This window comes from Pleuronectes platessa, chromosome 2 (genome assembly GCF_947347685.1).
Source record: "Pleuronectes platessa chromosome 2, fPlePla1.1, whole genome shotgun sequence".
NCBI classification, from domain to species: domain Eukaryota; kingdom Metazoa; phylum Chordata; class Actinopteri; order Pleuronectiformes; family Pleuronectidae; genus Pleuronectes; species Pleuronectes platessa.
In genome coordinates this window covers 11,428,090-11,443,368 of record NC_070627.1, presented here as the reverse complement: position 1 = coordinate 11,443,368, position 15,279 = coordinate 11,428,090, and the positions used below count along the sequence as shown (strand labels likewise).

The following is a 15,279-nucleotide window of genomic DNA, read 5'->3' as shown; positions in this document are numbered from 1 at the left end:
CCGATCAATGCACTTCAGTTAACATGCATTGAACACATGAACACTAGTATTGATGCATTGCCTGTTCAACCTGTTGTGTCAAGTTCCAGGCTGAAACAAGCTTTAATCATAAGGTCGGTGGATCAGCAGCAACCTCTGTGGAACCGAGTTAACACACCATGATTGTTTCTGGTGTTTTCCAAGTGACTGAAGTACTGAGTGTCACTGCAGCTGACACATGTCCACAGCTAGAGGTCCTGATCCAATCAGAGACAACAGAGATTTAGTGCAGTTGGTGACGTTTCTGTTTTAAAGATCCTTTACTGATCACCTCTGCAGAGGCCAAACTGGAGAAGCTTGTTCACAGCAGCTTTTTTTTGCAATTAATAAAAATGCGGATCACTCTTAGGGTCAACTATTATCCTGCACTCACAGCAATGAGGAGACATCAGCTATTTCGGGTCTTGTTTATCCTTGGTCTTTACTGTAGGGTTTAGGGAGCTCATATACAGACTCTACTAAAAAATGTACAGGTACCAATGTCTAATACTATTTGAACTAGCATGTATTCTTTCATATTATTAAGTTAAATTCACACGACTTCATCATTACTAAATTAGATTTTGTGGGTGGGTGTCACGATTATTTCTTCATTTTTTGTTGAGAGAAAAACACCTCTATAACATATTTTACTACAATGGCAGCAGTGCATGTAATTGCTGGCAGGGACAGTACATTAGCATTTTGTCCTCACAGTCAAGTGGTACTTTTGAGTTTTTAAATTAAAAAAAACTAAAAACCCTTATGTGTAATTAGCTGTCTCCAAAAAGACGCCAAGGTTAAACAATCAAAGCTGACATAGTTAAAGACAGTGGTCATGTCACAGTTCATACAAGTTAACATATTTCTTACACAGCTATTATTATTATTATATTATTAAGAAGTGCATTAGGACTGGCCTGCTTTTACTGGTCTGTGTAAATCTGATGCTGTTTATCAAGAGAAGTCTGAATTATTTCTAGGATTAGAAAAATCGAATTTCTCCAAGGATTAAAATATTATTTATCCTTTTGTCTATTTCAACAATCACGATGTAAGGGAAATGTGACATTTTGACCACAATATAATCATGTTATTTCCCCTTGGATTGATCATGATTGAATCTCATACAATATAACCTTGATCATGCTGTGTCCTGTAATACTGAATGAATCTTGGCCTGATTGCTTTAACTAAGGCATTGTTGTTTTCATGTCATCAGAAGATCCCAACCTTTGACTTTGTAACAACCCCAACCAGAGGGTGAGCCACATGTAGAAAGACAAAGGACTGTTTCCCATCGGTGTGCACATTACAAACTAACCTTTGTCGTATGCACCACGCTCTGAGCATTAAAGTGTGACAATTCTGTAAGAGAACTGTGTCTGGTTCCTCGTTGGTAGAGTGGGATTTTAGAAATTGCCACAACAAACATAATATTCATCATGTTTGTCGTTGGGGCAGCACGGTGTCGGAGTGGTTAGCACTGCTGCCTCATTTCTGGGTGGTTCGAATCCTGGATATTAAGATTAGTTTAACCAGCGACTTGTCCATAGGTGTGAATATTTGTGTGAGCAGTTGTTTGTCTCTACATGTTGGCCCCTTGATACGCTCACAACCTGTCCAGGGTGTAACTCGCCCATTGCCCAATGTCAGCAGGGATTGGCCCACCAATGACCCTAAAAGGAGAAGCGGTGTAGGTAATGGATGAAATCTCGTTTTTGTTTATGAACACAGTTAGAAATTCACGTTAGTATAGATAAATCAGAAATAAATGATTCCGGTCTCCTGACAGATAATAAGCAGTGGGGGTTGGTCACAACAGCTGCACAGTCATCTGATGATGACATAAAGATGTAAATAACTCTTTCTGCCGCGCGCAACAAATCTTGTACTGACACAGCAGACTGCACATTATCACACAGTTTTCCATAAAGCGCGACCTGTCTTTATTGCAGTAAGCCGGGATCTCGCCTCAGAGAGCATTACTGTGCAATCTGATGCTGAGGTTGGCAGTGGAGCTCTAACAAGCCCCTGTCTGCTCTTCATCACTGCAGTGCCACAGATATGTGCCCATGAGTATTCATCGGGAAGGGCTAATGGGGCACAGCAGTGTGAACCCCTGATTTACAGCCCGTCCCCTGTCAGGCCTAATGATAGGGCCGTGGGGCTGGTTATGGAGAAACAGGTGCTGCAGAGTGAATAGATGCGAAGCGATGCTGCTGAAAGCCACGGGTGATTGCCGTTTTGTCCCCTGCACAAACGCTCATTTGCAATATTGTCTTCACACATACATAATTATTGTACAAGCTGGGTTTGCGTGTGCATGTGCATGTGTCTTTTCAACAATTCAAAGACACACACATTAACTTTAATGCTAATTTACTCTTTGCCAAATCGTTTCCAGCATAACTGTCACATTGACTGTACACAGCGACTCCTCTCTGTCCTCGGCAACAGATGGAGCTCGGTGCTAAGGTGAAAATTATGTTTCGAATGAAGTCGTACGCTGAACAAAATATGGTCAGGTTATTAGAAGAGGTGAGTTTAACACTGTAGAACCACCATTATTACAATCTGTTAAACAGCCAAAGCCTCATAGACATTAGGGCTCGACCATATGGAGAAAAATACATCTGTTATATAATGTACTGTAATATCGCGGCAGGTAGGATTCCAGTGTTTGTTGATGTTAAAACACATTATAGTGTTAACTTAGAAAACTAAATTGTGCAATAATATATCATATTTAAAGACAACTACCACAGCACCTTTAACACAATACACCTTGTCCAATGATAGAGACTTGCTGCAAAGGTGGCATTGCAATAAATAAAAAAACTGCTTTATGTCTTCTAAATACATATATATATATATTGAGATAATGAACTAGACCCCCCCCCCCCTCCCACAGTGTCTGTTCTTAATGGACTTGAGAAAAATTGTGGAGTGGAAAAATTAACATATTACAACATTTCAATTGAAAAGGCCAAAAAAAATTGTATTCACAAAATAACATATATAATCTTATTGTGACCCTTTGGGGGGGGTTCTCACATGCAGGACTCAATGGCATATGGTTTCTTATATTAAATGCATTACAGAACTTATTATCAATTATTTTACAATGAAACTCTCCTACTAAATCTACCAATTCCTTTCCTTTTGAAATCATCATGCAACAAGCTGTTATTGAGACTATCATGATTTTTCAAGGTGAGAAACAAACAGAAGCCAGATTCATGGATTTCATGAGTTTAAAAATAGCGAAACGATAGCTATAAAAACCATGATACACAAAGAGAGAAAATAGGTGAAAAGTGACCAACTATTTTTTGCTACTAGACAAACAGTTTCCCAACAACTGTCAGTGTGGTTGTTGTAGGTGTTCAGCAGTTCAATCGCACTCACTGCAGGTCAGCTGGCAATGTTTACTGATGGATCACTGCACTGCCCACTGCCCACAGCCCACACACACACACACACACACACACACACACACACACACACACACACACACACACACACACACTGGTAGCTCTCTGCCTGGACCATCCCACACTCTAACTGTGTCTCTCCCACAGTCAGGAGGAATATGGGCAAATCCGAAAGTCAAATGGATATCATGGAGAAATCAAGTAAACCTGGAAAGCGTCGTTGGACTGTCGCGGAGATCAGTCTGTCCGTGCTTCTGCTGTTGGTCAGCTGTGCCTTGGCCGGGCTGGTGGTCCTCTACACATCAGTTGTGAAAGGTAATGGCTCTGTCAGGTCCAGATATTACAGATGGCAGCAGTAATGAAGTGTCTGCTCTGTTTTTTTCTGCTTGTGAGCCCAACTTGACACAGGAAATGAGAGTGGTGGTCCAAACATCTCCAAAATGCACCATCATTTACAACACACTTGAAGATCTGTCTTGAGTGTTGGCTCATACTAACAACCGTTATCTGACCTTTCTGACCTTGAACTTCAGCTTTGAAGCTATTTTTAAAGAAAATATTATTTAGTTTTCTCTGTGCAACTTCTCAACGTTGCCAGCCGATGGTGTAAAGATGATGCTGTTTTCTTAATTATTTAGAATATATCAAATCTGTCTCTTTCATCCATCTCAGAACAATCGAACAGGTCCAGTGTGTCAAGGAGCTCAACACGAGAGGGTGAGTCTTTTAATCCTGTAAACTGAACGCAGGATGTGGAACCAGTGGGCCCGGCATGTGTCATATTCCAGCACCGCACCTCTGATAGTCGCTGTGATACTGTAATTCTCTTTACTGCCTCATCAGCAGTGCCACACAAAAGTGAAAGTCGCTGCTGACACAGACAAACCCCCGTCACACACAGACTGTAGATCCAGGCTAATTAGAATGTGCTTTATACTTTGTACGGCAACGGCCACCAGTCTCTTCACGTTCTCTCTCATGAGTGTCACCACTGATTTGTCCAGGTCAGCTGTTTCGCTCCAACCTCAACAATGTGTGCACAACGGCGGACTGTGTCACTGCAGGTGAGAGGAAGTGTTTTTTCTTTGCTCCCCTGCTGATTCCTTTTGCAAAGTCGGCCCCTCATCCTTGCAAAAAAAAAGACCCCGTACTAAACCTTCATCCTGTCCATGTTTCTCTCTTTCCCCACCAGCTGCTCGACTCCTGCAGAACATGGATAAGTCTGTGAAGCCCTGCGATAATTTCTACCAGTACGCCTGCGGGGGTTGGCTGGAGCGCCATGTCATCCCGGAGACCAGCTCTCGTCACAGTGTCTTTGACATTCTGAGGGACAAGCTGGAGATTGTCCTCAAAGGTCAGCTGGCACAGTCGCGCAATGCCAGGGTCATGGGTCTAGCCTTTGGTGGTCGGTGGGTGGTGGCATTCAGAGCTGCATGCGTGGGTTTCATCCGGAGTGGAAATGTTTGCATGTGTCTTGTTTTTGCAGGTGTTCTGGAGACGGAGAACGAGCAGGACAGGGATGCCATCCGAAAGGCCAAAACCCTTTACAGCTCCTGCATGAATGAGAGTAAGGATTCTTTTCACTCACTCTAGAAATGGGTTTCTCCACTAGTAGGAGGCAAGAGAAAAGGCATGATGACCTGAACAGTTGATCGTACAGACAGCCTCACTCTACTATACTACATAAATACATTTGAATACAAAAAAATAGGGGGGGGGGAATCATTGTGCTCAATGAACAATAAGAATTAAAAAAATCCCACTCACATTCACACCTACAGTCACCTTAGAGTCTCCAATTAAATTAAGCTGCATGTCTTTGGACTGTGGGAGGGAACCTGTGACCACCCACACAGACATGGTGAGAACATGCAAAAACCACACACAACAGACTCTTTCAGTCTCACTGAAGATGAATAGTAGATAGACTGCAGTGTTGCTGTTATATGTGATACTGTATGCATTATTATGTGGTATTTTCCCTGCAGGCCTCATAGAGCAGCGTGACTCCCAGCCCCTCCTGACGCTCATTGAGAGTATCGGAGACTGGCCTGTGGCCTCAGACGACTGGAACTCCACAACAGGTAGAAATAGCTCGGTACTCTGATCAGTGTTAACTCTGTACAAACAGGCAAATGTGCACCTGTAACACATCCACACACACAAGCACTCATATTTCTACTTAAATGCATGTACTCACTTGGAGACAGGCCAGCTATGTTTGGACTCAGTGTAAAGCTGAGTATGAGCTATGTTGACGGGATCAAGACGCCGGCGGAGACTCTTCAGCCGAGCAGTTATGTGAGGAGCATGGAGAGGGAAGGAGCAAGCCCTCAATCAAAACTTTAAATATTCTACGTTGCCAAATGCTCCTGAAACTCAAATCACAAACTGCACCAGCCTCGCATATCCTGACACAGATTAAAACAGGGGCATCAGAGCAGCAGGGGCACAGGGGCAACCTGCTTCTTGCAACCTGTTTTGTTGAATACTTCTTTACACTTTTGTGTTTGAGTTAAGTTTTGATGTTTTCCTGTTGCAGAGGAGATGTGGAGCCTCGAGGACACGCTGGCGACGCTCACTGCTCGTTTCCACAAGAAGGTTTTGCTGGACTTGTACGTCTGGACAGATGACCGGGACTCTCGGCGTCATATCATTTATGTGAGATTACTGTTTATCTGAGCACGAATAACATCAACCTTTATGCAGTTATTACAGACCAGGCTGCAATTATTCTATATCTACCTCAGAGAGTAAATAGTGAACTTGTTGGGGTCTATTTTCAGCTGCGTATTAACATGCATTTAGTGCTGTAAACAGTATTTATGGCTGGAGGACTGTGTAGTTAATGGTCCAGGGGAATACGTGTATCAGGCTTTGGATATGCAGAAAATATTTATATTCATATTAGTACAAACATTTTACAGTTGTTTTTTGCTGGATTTTTTACAGTATTGTTGTCTGAGCTTTTAATCACATTGTAAAAAATAAATGTGCAAACATTTTGTATTGCTCTTCTGGTATATTGAACAGATTGACCAGCCAGGACTTGGAATGCCATCAAGAGACTATTACTTCAATGATGGAAACTACAAAAAGGTGATAACACAAAGGATCAGCTCTCATAAATCTCAATGAAAGATACATCTCCTTATTCAACTGTATCAGACCACGCATGTAGTTTAGGTTTTATGTTATTTTATTTTATTTGTTATAGTTTTCTCTTACATGTTTTTGAGAGACCTATCTCCACACTGCTGTTTTCACTTTAGTACAATGGAGGTAAGTGGACTTTTGTGGGTGGATTTTAGCAATGGCTTTTTAGATTTTGTTTAAACATTGGATTCCTGATGAATATTCTTGATTAAAACTTAATTCAAGAACCATACATATTCCATTTACCTCTGGGGTTTTGAGTTGGCAGCAACTAAAACGATCAAACTCATTTGAACGTTACACAGTGAGTTATTCTAATTTTATACTGCGGGACCTACAAAAGCAAAGGAGACAATCAGGGAGAACATTTGCTTTTTCTATAGTATTAGGGTATGAATGGACAATGGTTGTCACATTACAGTTATCAATCATCCAGCAACACAAATATACATCACTGTACCTTTGACTGACAATCTGGCAAATTTATCAGATTAAAAACTTACTTCCTCACACAACCTTGATTTTGTCGTGGAGGCAACATTATCAGTTTATGTGATTGTTGGTCCCACAGGTTCGAGACGCCTACCTGCACTTCATGTTCTCCATCGCGAAGATAACCCGAGAGGACAGGAACTTGACCCAGGATGACGAGCGTGTGTGGGAGGAAATGATGCAGGTGCTGGAGCTGGAGACAGACATCGCCAACGTGAGTGCCAGCCACATCAGGAAATGGAATTCTGGGACCTGAGGAAAATGAATAATGACTAGATGATAAATGATAAATGAGCAGCTCCAGTCTGTGCTCCCTGTGAACAAGAGAGCCAGGCTCAATTGAGTGTGAACCAGGAAGATGAGCCAAACTTTTAACCCATTTCTTTTTCAGTAGATATAAAACCAAGCATCAGTATATAGACAGTGGGGTTTTCTTTCTTCCCTGTTGCTGGACAGGCCACATCACCAGCAGAGGAAAGACAAGATGTCACAGTTCTCTACAACAAGATGACACTGGGTGAACTACAGAGCACGTTCAGCTTAAATGTAAGTGAGGTTTTACTTCTGTATTTTGCATTACCTTATTAACAACAGCAGACAGTTCAATGGTTCAAATTATTTTCTATCTTTTGGTGGAAAAAATGATGAACTTTTTCCACATTGTCTCTGGAGTTAGTTGTGATGAGCTTCCCCCACCTTTCTTTGGAAAAAAGCTAAACAAACAAGAATCTCTTTAAAATGCTGTTAACCATATTTACCTTAACTTGTGGTGTTCTAAACATAGTCAGTAAAACTAAACATGTTAACCTTTCTCTTCCAGGGTTTTAACTGGACACGATATATTCAGGGTGTGCTGTCGAGTGTGTCCGTTGAGGTCCAGCTAGCAGAGGAGGTGGTGGTGTACAGCTCCCCCTACCTGGAGAAGATGAATGACGTTCTCTCCAGACACAGCGCCAGGTCAGGCCAAAAGTGGCGTCCAACGCTGACACCATAAAGATTCAGTCTTTAGAGAACAGGTTGAATTTATCAAATAATATACGTTTTCAGAACTATGCAGAACTACCTCAGCTGGCAGCTCGTCATTGAAAGAGTCAATAGCTTGAGCCGACGCTTCAAAGATGCCAGAGCCCGTTACAGGAAGGTACGACGCACGTAGCATCAAAGGGCTTGACACATGTTAATGTGAGCAGGGTGAAAAACAGTTATCCAGTGTGTGTGTCTGTGTGTGCGGACAGACTCTCTATGGGACGACAGTGGAGGACGCTTGGTGGAGGGAATGCGTCCGTTACGTCCAGAACAGCATGGAGAACGCAGTTGGCGCTCTGTACGTGCGTGAGACCTTTGCCGGAGAAAGTAAACGAATGGTGAGTTGTTCTTTGGGTCTATTAACACCACAGAACCAATCAGATATTCATATTCGTCAGAGCATGGAAATCAGTTACTACCACAGCAGATGATTACGTCAAACTATGATGCCTGAGCTAGTGCACCGAGGTTCGTGGTGTGACATTCATTATGTTCACCAAATTGACCTGGAGGGGCCAAGAGTACATTTTCGAGCTTCACTGTGCATTGAGTCATAACACTCACTAAATCAGGGATAAGAATATACAGTTATACATTTTCTTTATTATCTTTTGTGATATTTGGACATGAGCAATACTTTTCTTGACTTTTTTCAGTTTTATCAAGTATAACAAAACAAAGCAAATAAGTTTTAGGAAATTCATTTTATGCCAGATCTCAATGTTACACATTGTGTAATGAAACTGCAAAAATGAATATTTAAAATTCACTCTAAATACATTAGCAGAACTTCACATTAAATCAACCAATTTAACTTTTTTCTTTTTATTGCCTATTTTATTCTATGTCATACTTTCACACGTTCTCATGTCGCCCTCATTCTGACTATGACACTTAGATATTTAACTATCTTATCATATCTTACCTCATCTAAATCCACCTGTGGGCTTCTGTAAGTGACTAAGCCAGAATACAATAACACTATAGTAAAATTCAGTTAAAATAATATAACATATGTCATCACAGTAAGAATTATAATTACAACAAATACTGTGTCCTTAAAAACACTTATGACAAAATGCATGATGTCAAGCGTTTTGTGTCCATATCGTGAAACATTTAATGCCATGAAACAAAAACCCCTCTAAGTTGTAGCCTCAGGAGCTCGATATTATGAAAACTGCACTTCTGCATTGGACTGTGACGGCATCTTTGGTATTTGTGTTAAATGTTCACAGGTCAGTGACCTCATCGGTAAGATCCAGAAAGCCTATGTGGAAACTCTCGAGGAGTTAAGCTGGATGGACGCACCCTCAAAAGAGAAAGCAAGAGAGAAGGTGCAGCTTGTAGTCCCACTGAGGAGATAATGGAGGATCTCACCCACATGTGTATCCATATCATACAGAACATTCTGCTTCTCTTATAGGCCATGGCAATCAAGGAGCACATTGGTTATCCAGATCATATTCTACAGCAAAGCAACCTGAAACTTGACCAGGAGTATGCACATGTAAGTAGACGCTGAGTCCATGTCTACAGGCCACACTGTGGACACTAGCATACGACCGCCAAGGCCCAACAGATTGATTTTCTATACCCATGAATTATTCCCTGCGAACTTGAAGAAAATCTAAGCTCCTTGGTAAAGATAATAACTCAAAGATTCTCTTTCCATTGATCTCTTTCCCTTTCTCTTCCCAGCTGAACTTTAGTGAAGAACACTACTTTGAGAACATCCTGGAGAACCTGAAGTCTGAGGCGCAAAAGAGTCTGAAGAAGCTCAGAGAACCGGTGGATCCTGACTTGTAAGCTGCTCATTGTACAAAATGCTCTTAATAGTAAAAACACAAGGTCGTGAACTCAGACAGACGCCATGTTTTACTAAGTGCGTGACCGAAAATGTCATCGGAGGTTGGAACACAAACTCATCTTCTCAGTGAGTTGGATTACACAAATATGGTTTGCAAGACAGTTTAACATTGTGGCTCCTCTGTCTGTTACCAGGAGAATAAACCAGGTCGTGTTCAGCCTTAATGTAAAAAAACTGATATAATGAAATGGACATGCTGCGATAATTTAATGCTTTTACAGTCCCAAGAAAAAAAAAACCTGTGTCCTCATCTAGAGAATCAGATAATATTGAACATGAGCGTCTAAAAACATTTTTTTATCCAGCTAAAAATGCAGTTTGTGCTTTTTATCGGCTTCAATCCATGTTTCTCACTCCCTCCTCAGGTGGATCATTGGTGCTGCAGTGGTAAACGCATTCTACTCACCCAACAGGAACCAGATAGGTGAGAGCTTCAGAGGTGTTTTCATGGAATAACCTAGTAATAACCTCTTCAATGTAATCCTCACCAGTGCTGCCTGTACACAGTGTTTTCACTCCTGTTGTTTACCTGTGTCCAGTGTTTCCTGCTGGGATCCTGCAGCCGCCGTTCTTCAATAAGCATCAACACCAGGCCCTGAACTTTGGTGGAATAGGAATGGTTATCGGACATGAGATCACACATGGATTCGATGACAACGGTTAGACGCTAGTGACTCATCGTGGATGTTTTGAGAAACCTGAACAGATAAATACCGTTTATCATTAGAACAACCGATTTCAAATCTGTGAAACAAGCTGTTTTTCAAATTGTTGCTATGTTTGGAACCTGAAAACATCCCTTAGCCTCACACGTTGTTTTCCTTACAGGTCGTAATTTTGACAAGGACGGTAATATGCTGAACTGGTGGAGTAATTACTCTGCCGAGCATTTTAAAGAGCAGTCGCAGTGCATGGTGCAGCAGTACGGCAACTTCAACTGGAAGCTAGCAGGTGGACAGAACGTAAGCACCCGTGTGGCCTTCGTGAAATGAGAGGTGTTGTCTCAGATGTAATCCCCGACCGTCTGAACCATGCATTAAGAGACCAGCAGAATGAGTGGTTTCACGTCGGTGTGTGGTTTTGTTGTGTAACGCAGGTGAGTGGAATCAGCACTTTGGGGGAGAACATCGCCGACAACGGAGGAGTTCGTCAAGCATACAAGGTTCGATTCAAAAGCACGAAGCCACATTTTATTATTATTAGGCAAATAACAACTAACTTAAAATAATTGTATGTGTTTGTTTCTTTTAAAGGCTTACCTGAAGTGGGTGGAGATGGAGGGGGAGGAGCCCTGTCTTCCTGGTCTCGACATGGATCACAAGCAACTTTTCTTTCTTAACTTTGCCCAAGTGAGTGTTACTGAAGGGATGTTTCGTTTCTGAAAGAGGAATTCAAAACCTGAACTCGAAGGCGAAAGGTCAGGAGGGGCGTTTTTCAGAGGATGTTTTCTGCTTAGAAGTACACAGGGCGCCGGGGGGGGGGGGGATGCTGAGACAATCGCAGATAAAAATCAGTTTTCAGCTAAAGAACATAGAGAATGAGAAAGCTGCCAAAGTAAACACCCTGGTGATGCCCGGGAATTTAAAACGAAAGCGAAACACTGAAGGTGCATGAGAGCAACAAGTCTGTTTTGTTGGTTCATGAGGGAAAATAACTGCCGAACCTGCACGTACAAGAGCCGTGAATTAAGATAATTATCAAAAATGTTATAATAAACTATAAACAGGTGATTATATTATACATTCTGAATAAACTATTATAAGTATTTGAGATGAGATGTGAATTGTGGAATTCATCTGATTTAACATTTAATGACGACCTCTCTGAACACATTTCTCTCTTCTTCTCTCCTCCCTCTCTGTAACTGTTTTATCTCCAGGTGTGGTGTGGTGCTTATCGGCCTGAGTACGCCAGCCAGTCCATCAAGACGGACTCACACAGTCCTTTAGAATACAGGTAATCAGCTTCAGTTTGACCTGGGGTTAACAGCAGAGGCGGCACTTTTTAAAACCACTGAGGACGTACTACTTTAAACAAGGAGCTTGTTTTTTGCCTTTGTCCATTGGTTTGTTTGTTAGATTGTCACTAATAAACTGATTTCAATGAAACCTGCTGTAAGGGAGGGACATGGGCTTTTATTTTTTTACTTTAACTAAGATTTTAGTTTTTCACTATTCTCCCAGGGAATTAATTCTTGGATGTCAATGAAAATATTCAGGCACATTTAGGGAATTGATGGCTGTGAGGGAAATGTGGTGCAGCTTGTTTGATTTTAAGGAGACAGTTTGGCCTTGGTGGAGGCATGTGTTCTAAAGAGGGCCATTCTAATAGTCCAGTTGTTTTTTATTCCTCATTAAAGCATTAGAATCAATGCAGCTCCACTCACAGATATGTCTTCATGTTTTTTTTCCTTTGTCTTTAGGGTGCTTGGATCTCTACAGAATTTCGAAGCCTTCTCAGAAGCGTTCCAGTGCCAGAAGGGCAGTCAAATGAACCCTGAGCAGAAATGTCGCGTTTGGTAGAACGTTTTATTCATGAAATAATTGTTTCCTGACTTGGGCCACTCAGATCAAGTTTTACATTTAAAACCCACAGAGAAAATTCTACTGAAGACTTATTCAGTTTATTTAGGGGCAGACTGTCGAGCTCTCCAGTTTCAAAACTCGAAATATGTTATGTACTGTTTAAAAAAAAGAAACTTGCTTGAGTATCTATCAAGTTTGAAGTGTTGTCTCTGGATGAGTCAGTCACTTGGTCTTCTGTTTTTGCTGTGTCCCACAACAGAAGACGAGTACGTGACTGAAAATGGTCCTTAGAAAACAAAAGATCTTGTTAAACTCATGACTTTAAATACATTACTGCCCTTCTTGAATTAATCAGTTACAAACAAAAAAAATCTCTTGTTCAGATCTTTGTGACTTATCCATTAACGTCTGACACTGAGATGCCTCTGTGTCTTTCCTCCGACTTGTTGTTTTCAAGATGTTGTGCCACTCTAGAAAAAAAATCAATAGCGAACCAATCTAACACTGACTGAAGTGCGAGTCTGAAAGAAATGAAAGCTCGTGAAAGCTACAGAGGAATTAGTCACACTCTGAGAGTTTGGCTATTCACTGTTACATGAAACAAATTACCTTAAGACTTTAAGACTGTTAAATCTTTGCAGCTTTAACCTTAAATTAACATTCTGAGAGCTGTGGCTGTCAACGTTTTTACACTGGATGAATATTTCAAATTAAGGAGGAATTTAGCAGTTTTGCAGTTTTGTCCCATCCTGCAGTTGGACGCCTGGTCCTCGGTGCAGAGGTGTACTTGTATATCATGGTGGTTTGCTGTAACAAGTCATTATCCAGATGTTTAAAAAAAATATTTGTGGCCTACCACATTTTAGTGAGAAAAACCCAGCACTCGTTGAATGTAGTCATGTGATAATGATGAAAATGTCACTTTATTAAATGATTGGTTACTGACATTAATCAAGTAGATGTAGGTTTTGGGTGAACAGTAAAAACACTAATCACAGTTGTGCTGTGCGTTTGAAGCACACTCCCCCATTTTATCTGCTTCCACACACTTACAGCCTCTGAAATGTTCATACGGGTTTATTTTAGTTCTAAAATTCCCAACACGACTCATACCTACAATTACTCAAAATAAGATCTCTTTGTATGATATGTGTATGTTATATTTAACCAAAAAAAGGTGGCTGATCTGCAGACGCACTGGTCTTCTCTTTTGTTCCACATTCTCCCGAGACGAGTCCTGAACACAGTGATTACTAGACTCTAAGCCTTTGGGTTGGGGGGCTGGGGGGGGGGGGGGGGCATAGCCAATTACATGCTAAGGGGAGAGGAAGAGAAAAGCCCTCAGATACACTCACGCATGGACAGGCAGCCGATGAGTGGTTCGCCTTCTGATCTCGCATTGATCAGCGCCGTCAGAGATGAAAGGGCGAAGTGCAGTGTGCTGAAGCGCGGTGACCGCTGTGGCCAAACGGCGAGCCCACTGGCAGGCAACTCTGAAGAATAGAGCTCGTCATTAAAAAGGCGGCCAGGGCCAGGGACTGTTATTTTCTACCTTTATTAACAAGTAATGACAGGAGAATCAAAGCTGAACACAACTAATACGAGAGGGTGGATGTCGTGGAGCCACCATTTAATGTGCCGAATAGTAGAGCTTTCAAACACAGCGGGGGGAAAAACATACACACACACACACAAACAATACTCAGCCCGTTTGAATGTCTTCTTTGTCGTTGGTCACATTCAGAATGCCTTGGTAAACTGAACACGACTGTTAGGTCTCAACAGAGGCTCATGAACTGAATGTGCATATTGAAGCTTTTTATTCTCAGTCTGTTGCTTAATCGTCACATATTGGCCTAAGGCTGTTGTGTCGAGCAGGGGGAGAGGACGCAGCACGGGGATATAGCAAAAGTTTAACATTTTGGGAAACACGTGTCCCTGAGAGTCAGATGAGAAAAGTGATACCAATCCTATTTATTCCTTGAATACGAAGCTTATGCTAACAGGTCATTTATATTAGCATAAAGATTAAAAACAGAGGTAAATTATTCATCTGGTTCTGTCAAAAACATCTGCTTATGTGCTTCTAGAGCTCATTTAAAAAAAAAAAAAACTGATAAAAAATACCTTGTTTCCAATGACCATAAACTGTATATAAAGATGGACTCTCCTAAAGTGAAGCCAAATCCCCACCTGGTGGCTGGCTGCAGTATAGGTCATAAATCCCGCCTCCTTCATGTTAACAGATGGGACATGGGCCAAACCCAAAAGTCAAGGGTTAGGTCGTTCGATATATATACAGTCTACGGCTGGAACAAGTAACTTTCTTTTATTACACCCACTTTTTCGACCTTCAGACCAGGCCAGCTGTTTCCCCCAGTTTTTTTGTTTTTGTGCTAAGCTAACCAGCTGCTGTTTTCAGCTTAGCCTCCAGTTTACTTCAGGGACAGACATGAGAGACATATCACTCTTTTCATTTCCCTTTCTGCCTGAATCGTAGTAAAAAAAAAAAGAGATCACATCTTACTCAGAGAACTGCTGGAGGCCACGTCATAAGCTCAGAGGATTTGAAGAGCAACAGCTTAGAATCTTGTAACGTTTGTCTGATTTTCTTCAAAATGAGTAAAACAGTTAAAAACTGTTTCGTGAACACAAAAAGTACATGATATAATATGTGTTGTTGTCGATATGTTCTATACGACTGTGTTTGCATAGTAAGGCTTCAAATCAGGTAAGACAGAAAGAGTATATTTCA

At 41.4% G+C, this 15,279-nt stretch overlaps 1 protein-coding gene across 2 annotated transcripts; it reads left to right on the top strand.

The window, feature by feature from the left end:
- The first annotated feature begins 3,228 nt into the window (after positions 1-3,228).
- mmel1 (membrane metallo-endopeptidase-like 1) lies at positions 3,229-13,791 on the top strand. 2 transcript variants are annotated; one of them, XR_008339668.1, is made up of 23 exons: positions 3,229-3,770; positions 4,128-4,172; positions 4,460-4,519; positions 4,648-4,809; positions 4,942-5,022; positions 5,444-5,539; positions 5,998-6,116; positions 6,489-6,554; positions 7,183-7,317; positions 7,560-7,649; positions 7,924-8,060; positions 8,151-8,244; positions 8,339-8,467; positions 9,368-9,466; positions 9,556-9,639; positions 9,831-9,934; positions 10,365-10,423; positions 10,539-10,658; positions 10,828-10,961; positions 11,096-11,161; positions 11,253-11,416; positions 11,879-11,955; positions 12,422-12,471. XR_008339668.1 is itself a non-coding variant. In XM_053430024.1 (23 exons), exons 1-23 carry the CDS (start codon positions 3,614-3,616, stop codon positions 12,519-12,521), a joined length of 2,310 nt encoding a protein of 769 aa, XP_053285999.1. In that variant the 5' UTR covers positions 3,243-3,613; the 3' UTR covers positions 12,522-13,791. The 2 variants fall into 2 exon arrangements, 1 of the variants encoding a protein (XP_053285999.1); XM_053430024.1 differs by having other exon boundaries at positions 3,243-3,770; positions 11,253-11,348; positions 12,422-13,791.
- The last annotated feature ends 1,488 nt before the right edge of the window (positions 13,792-15,279 follow it).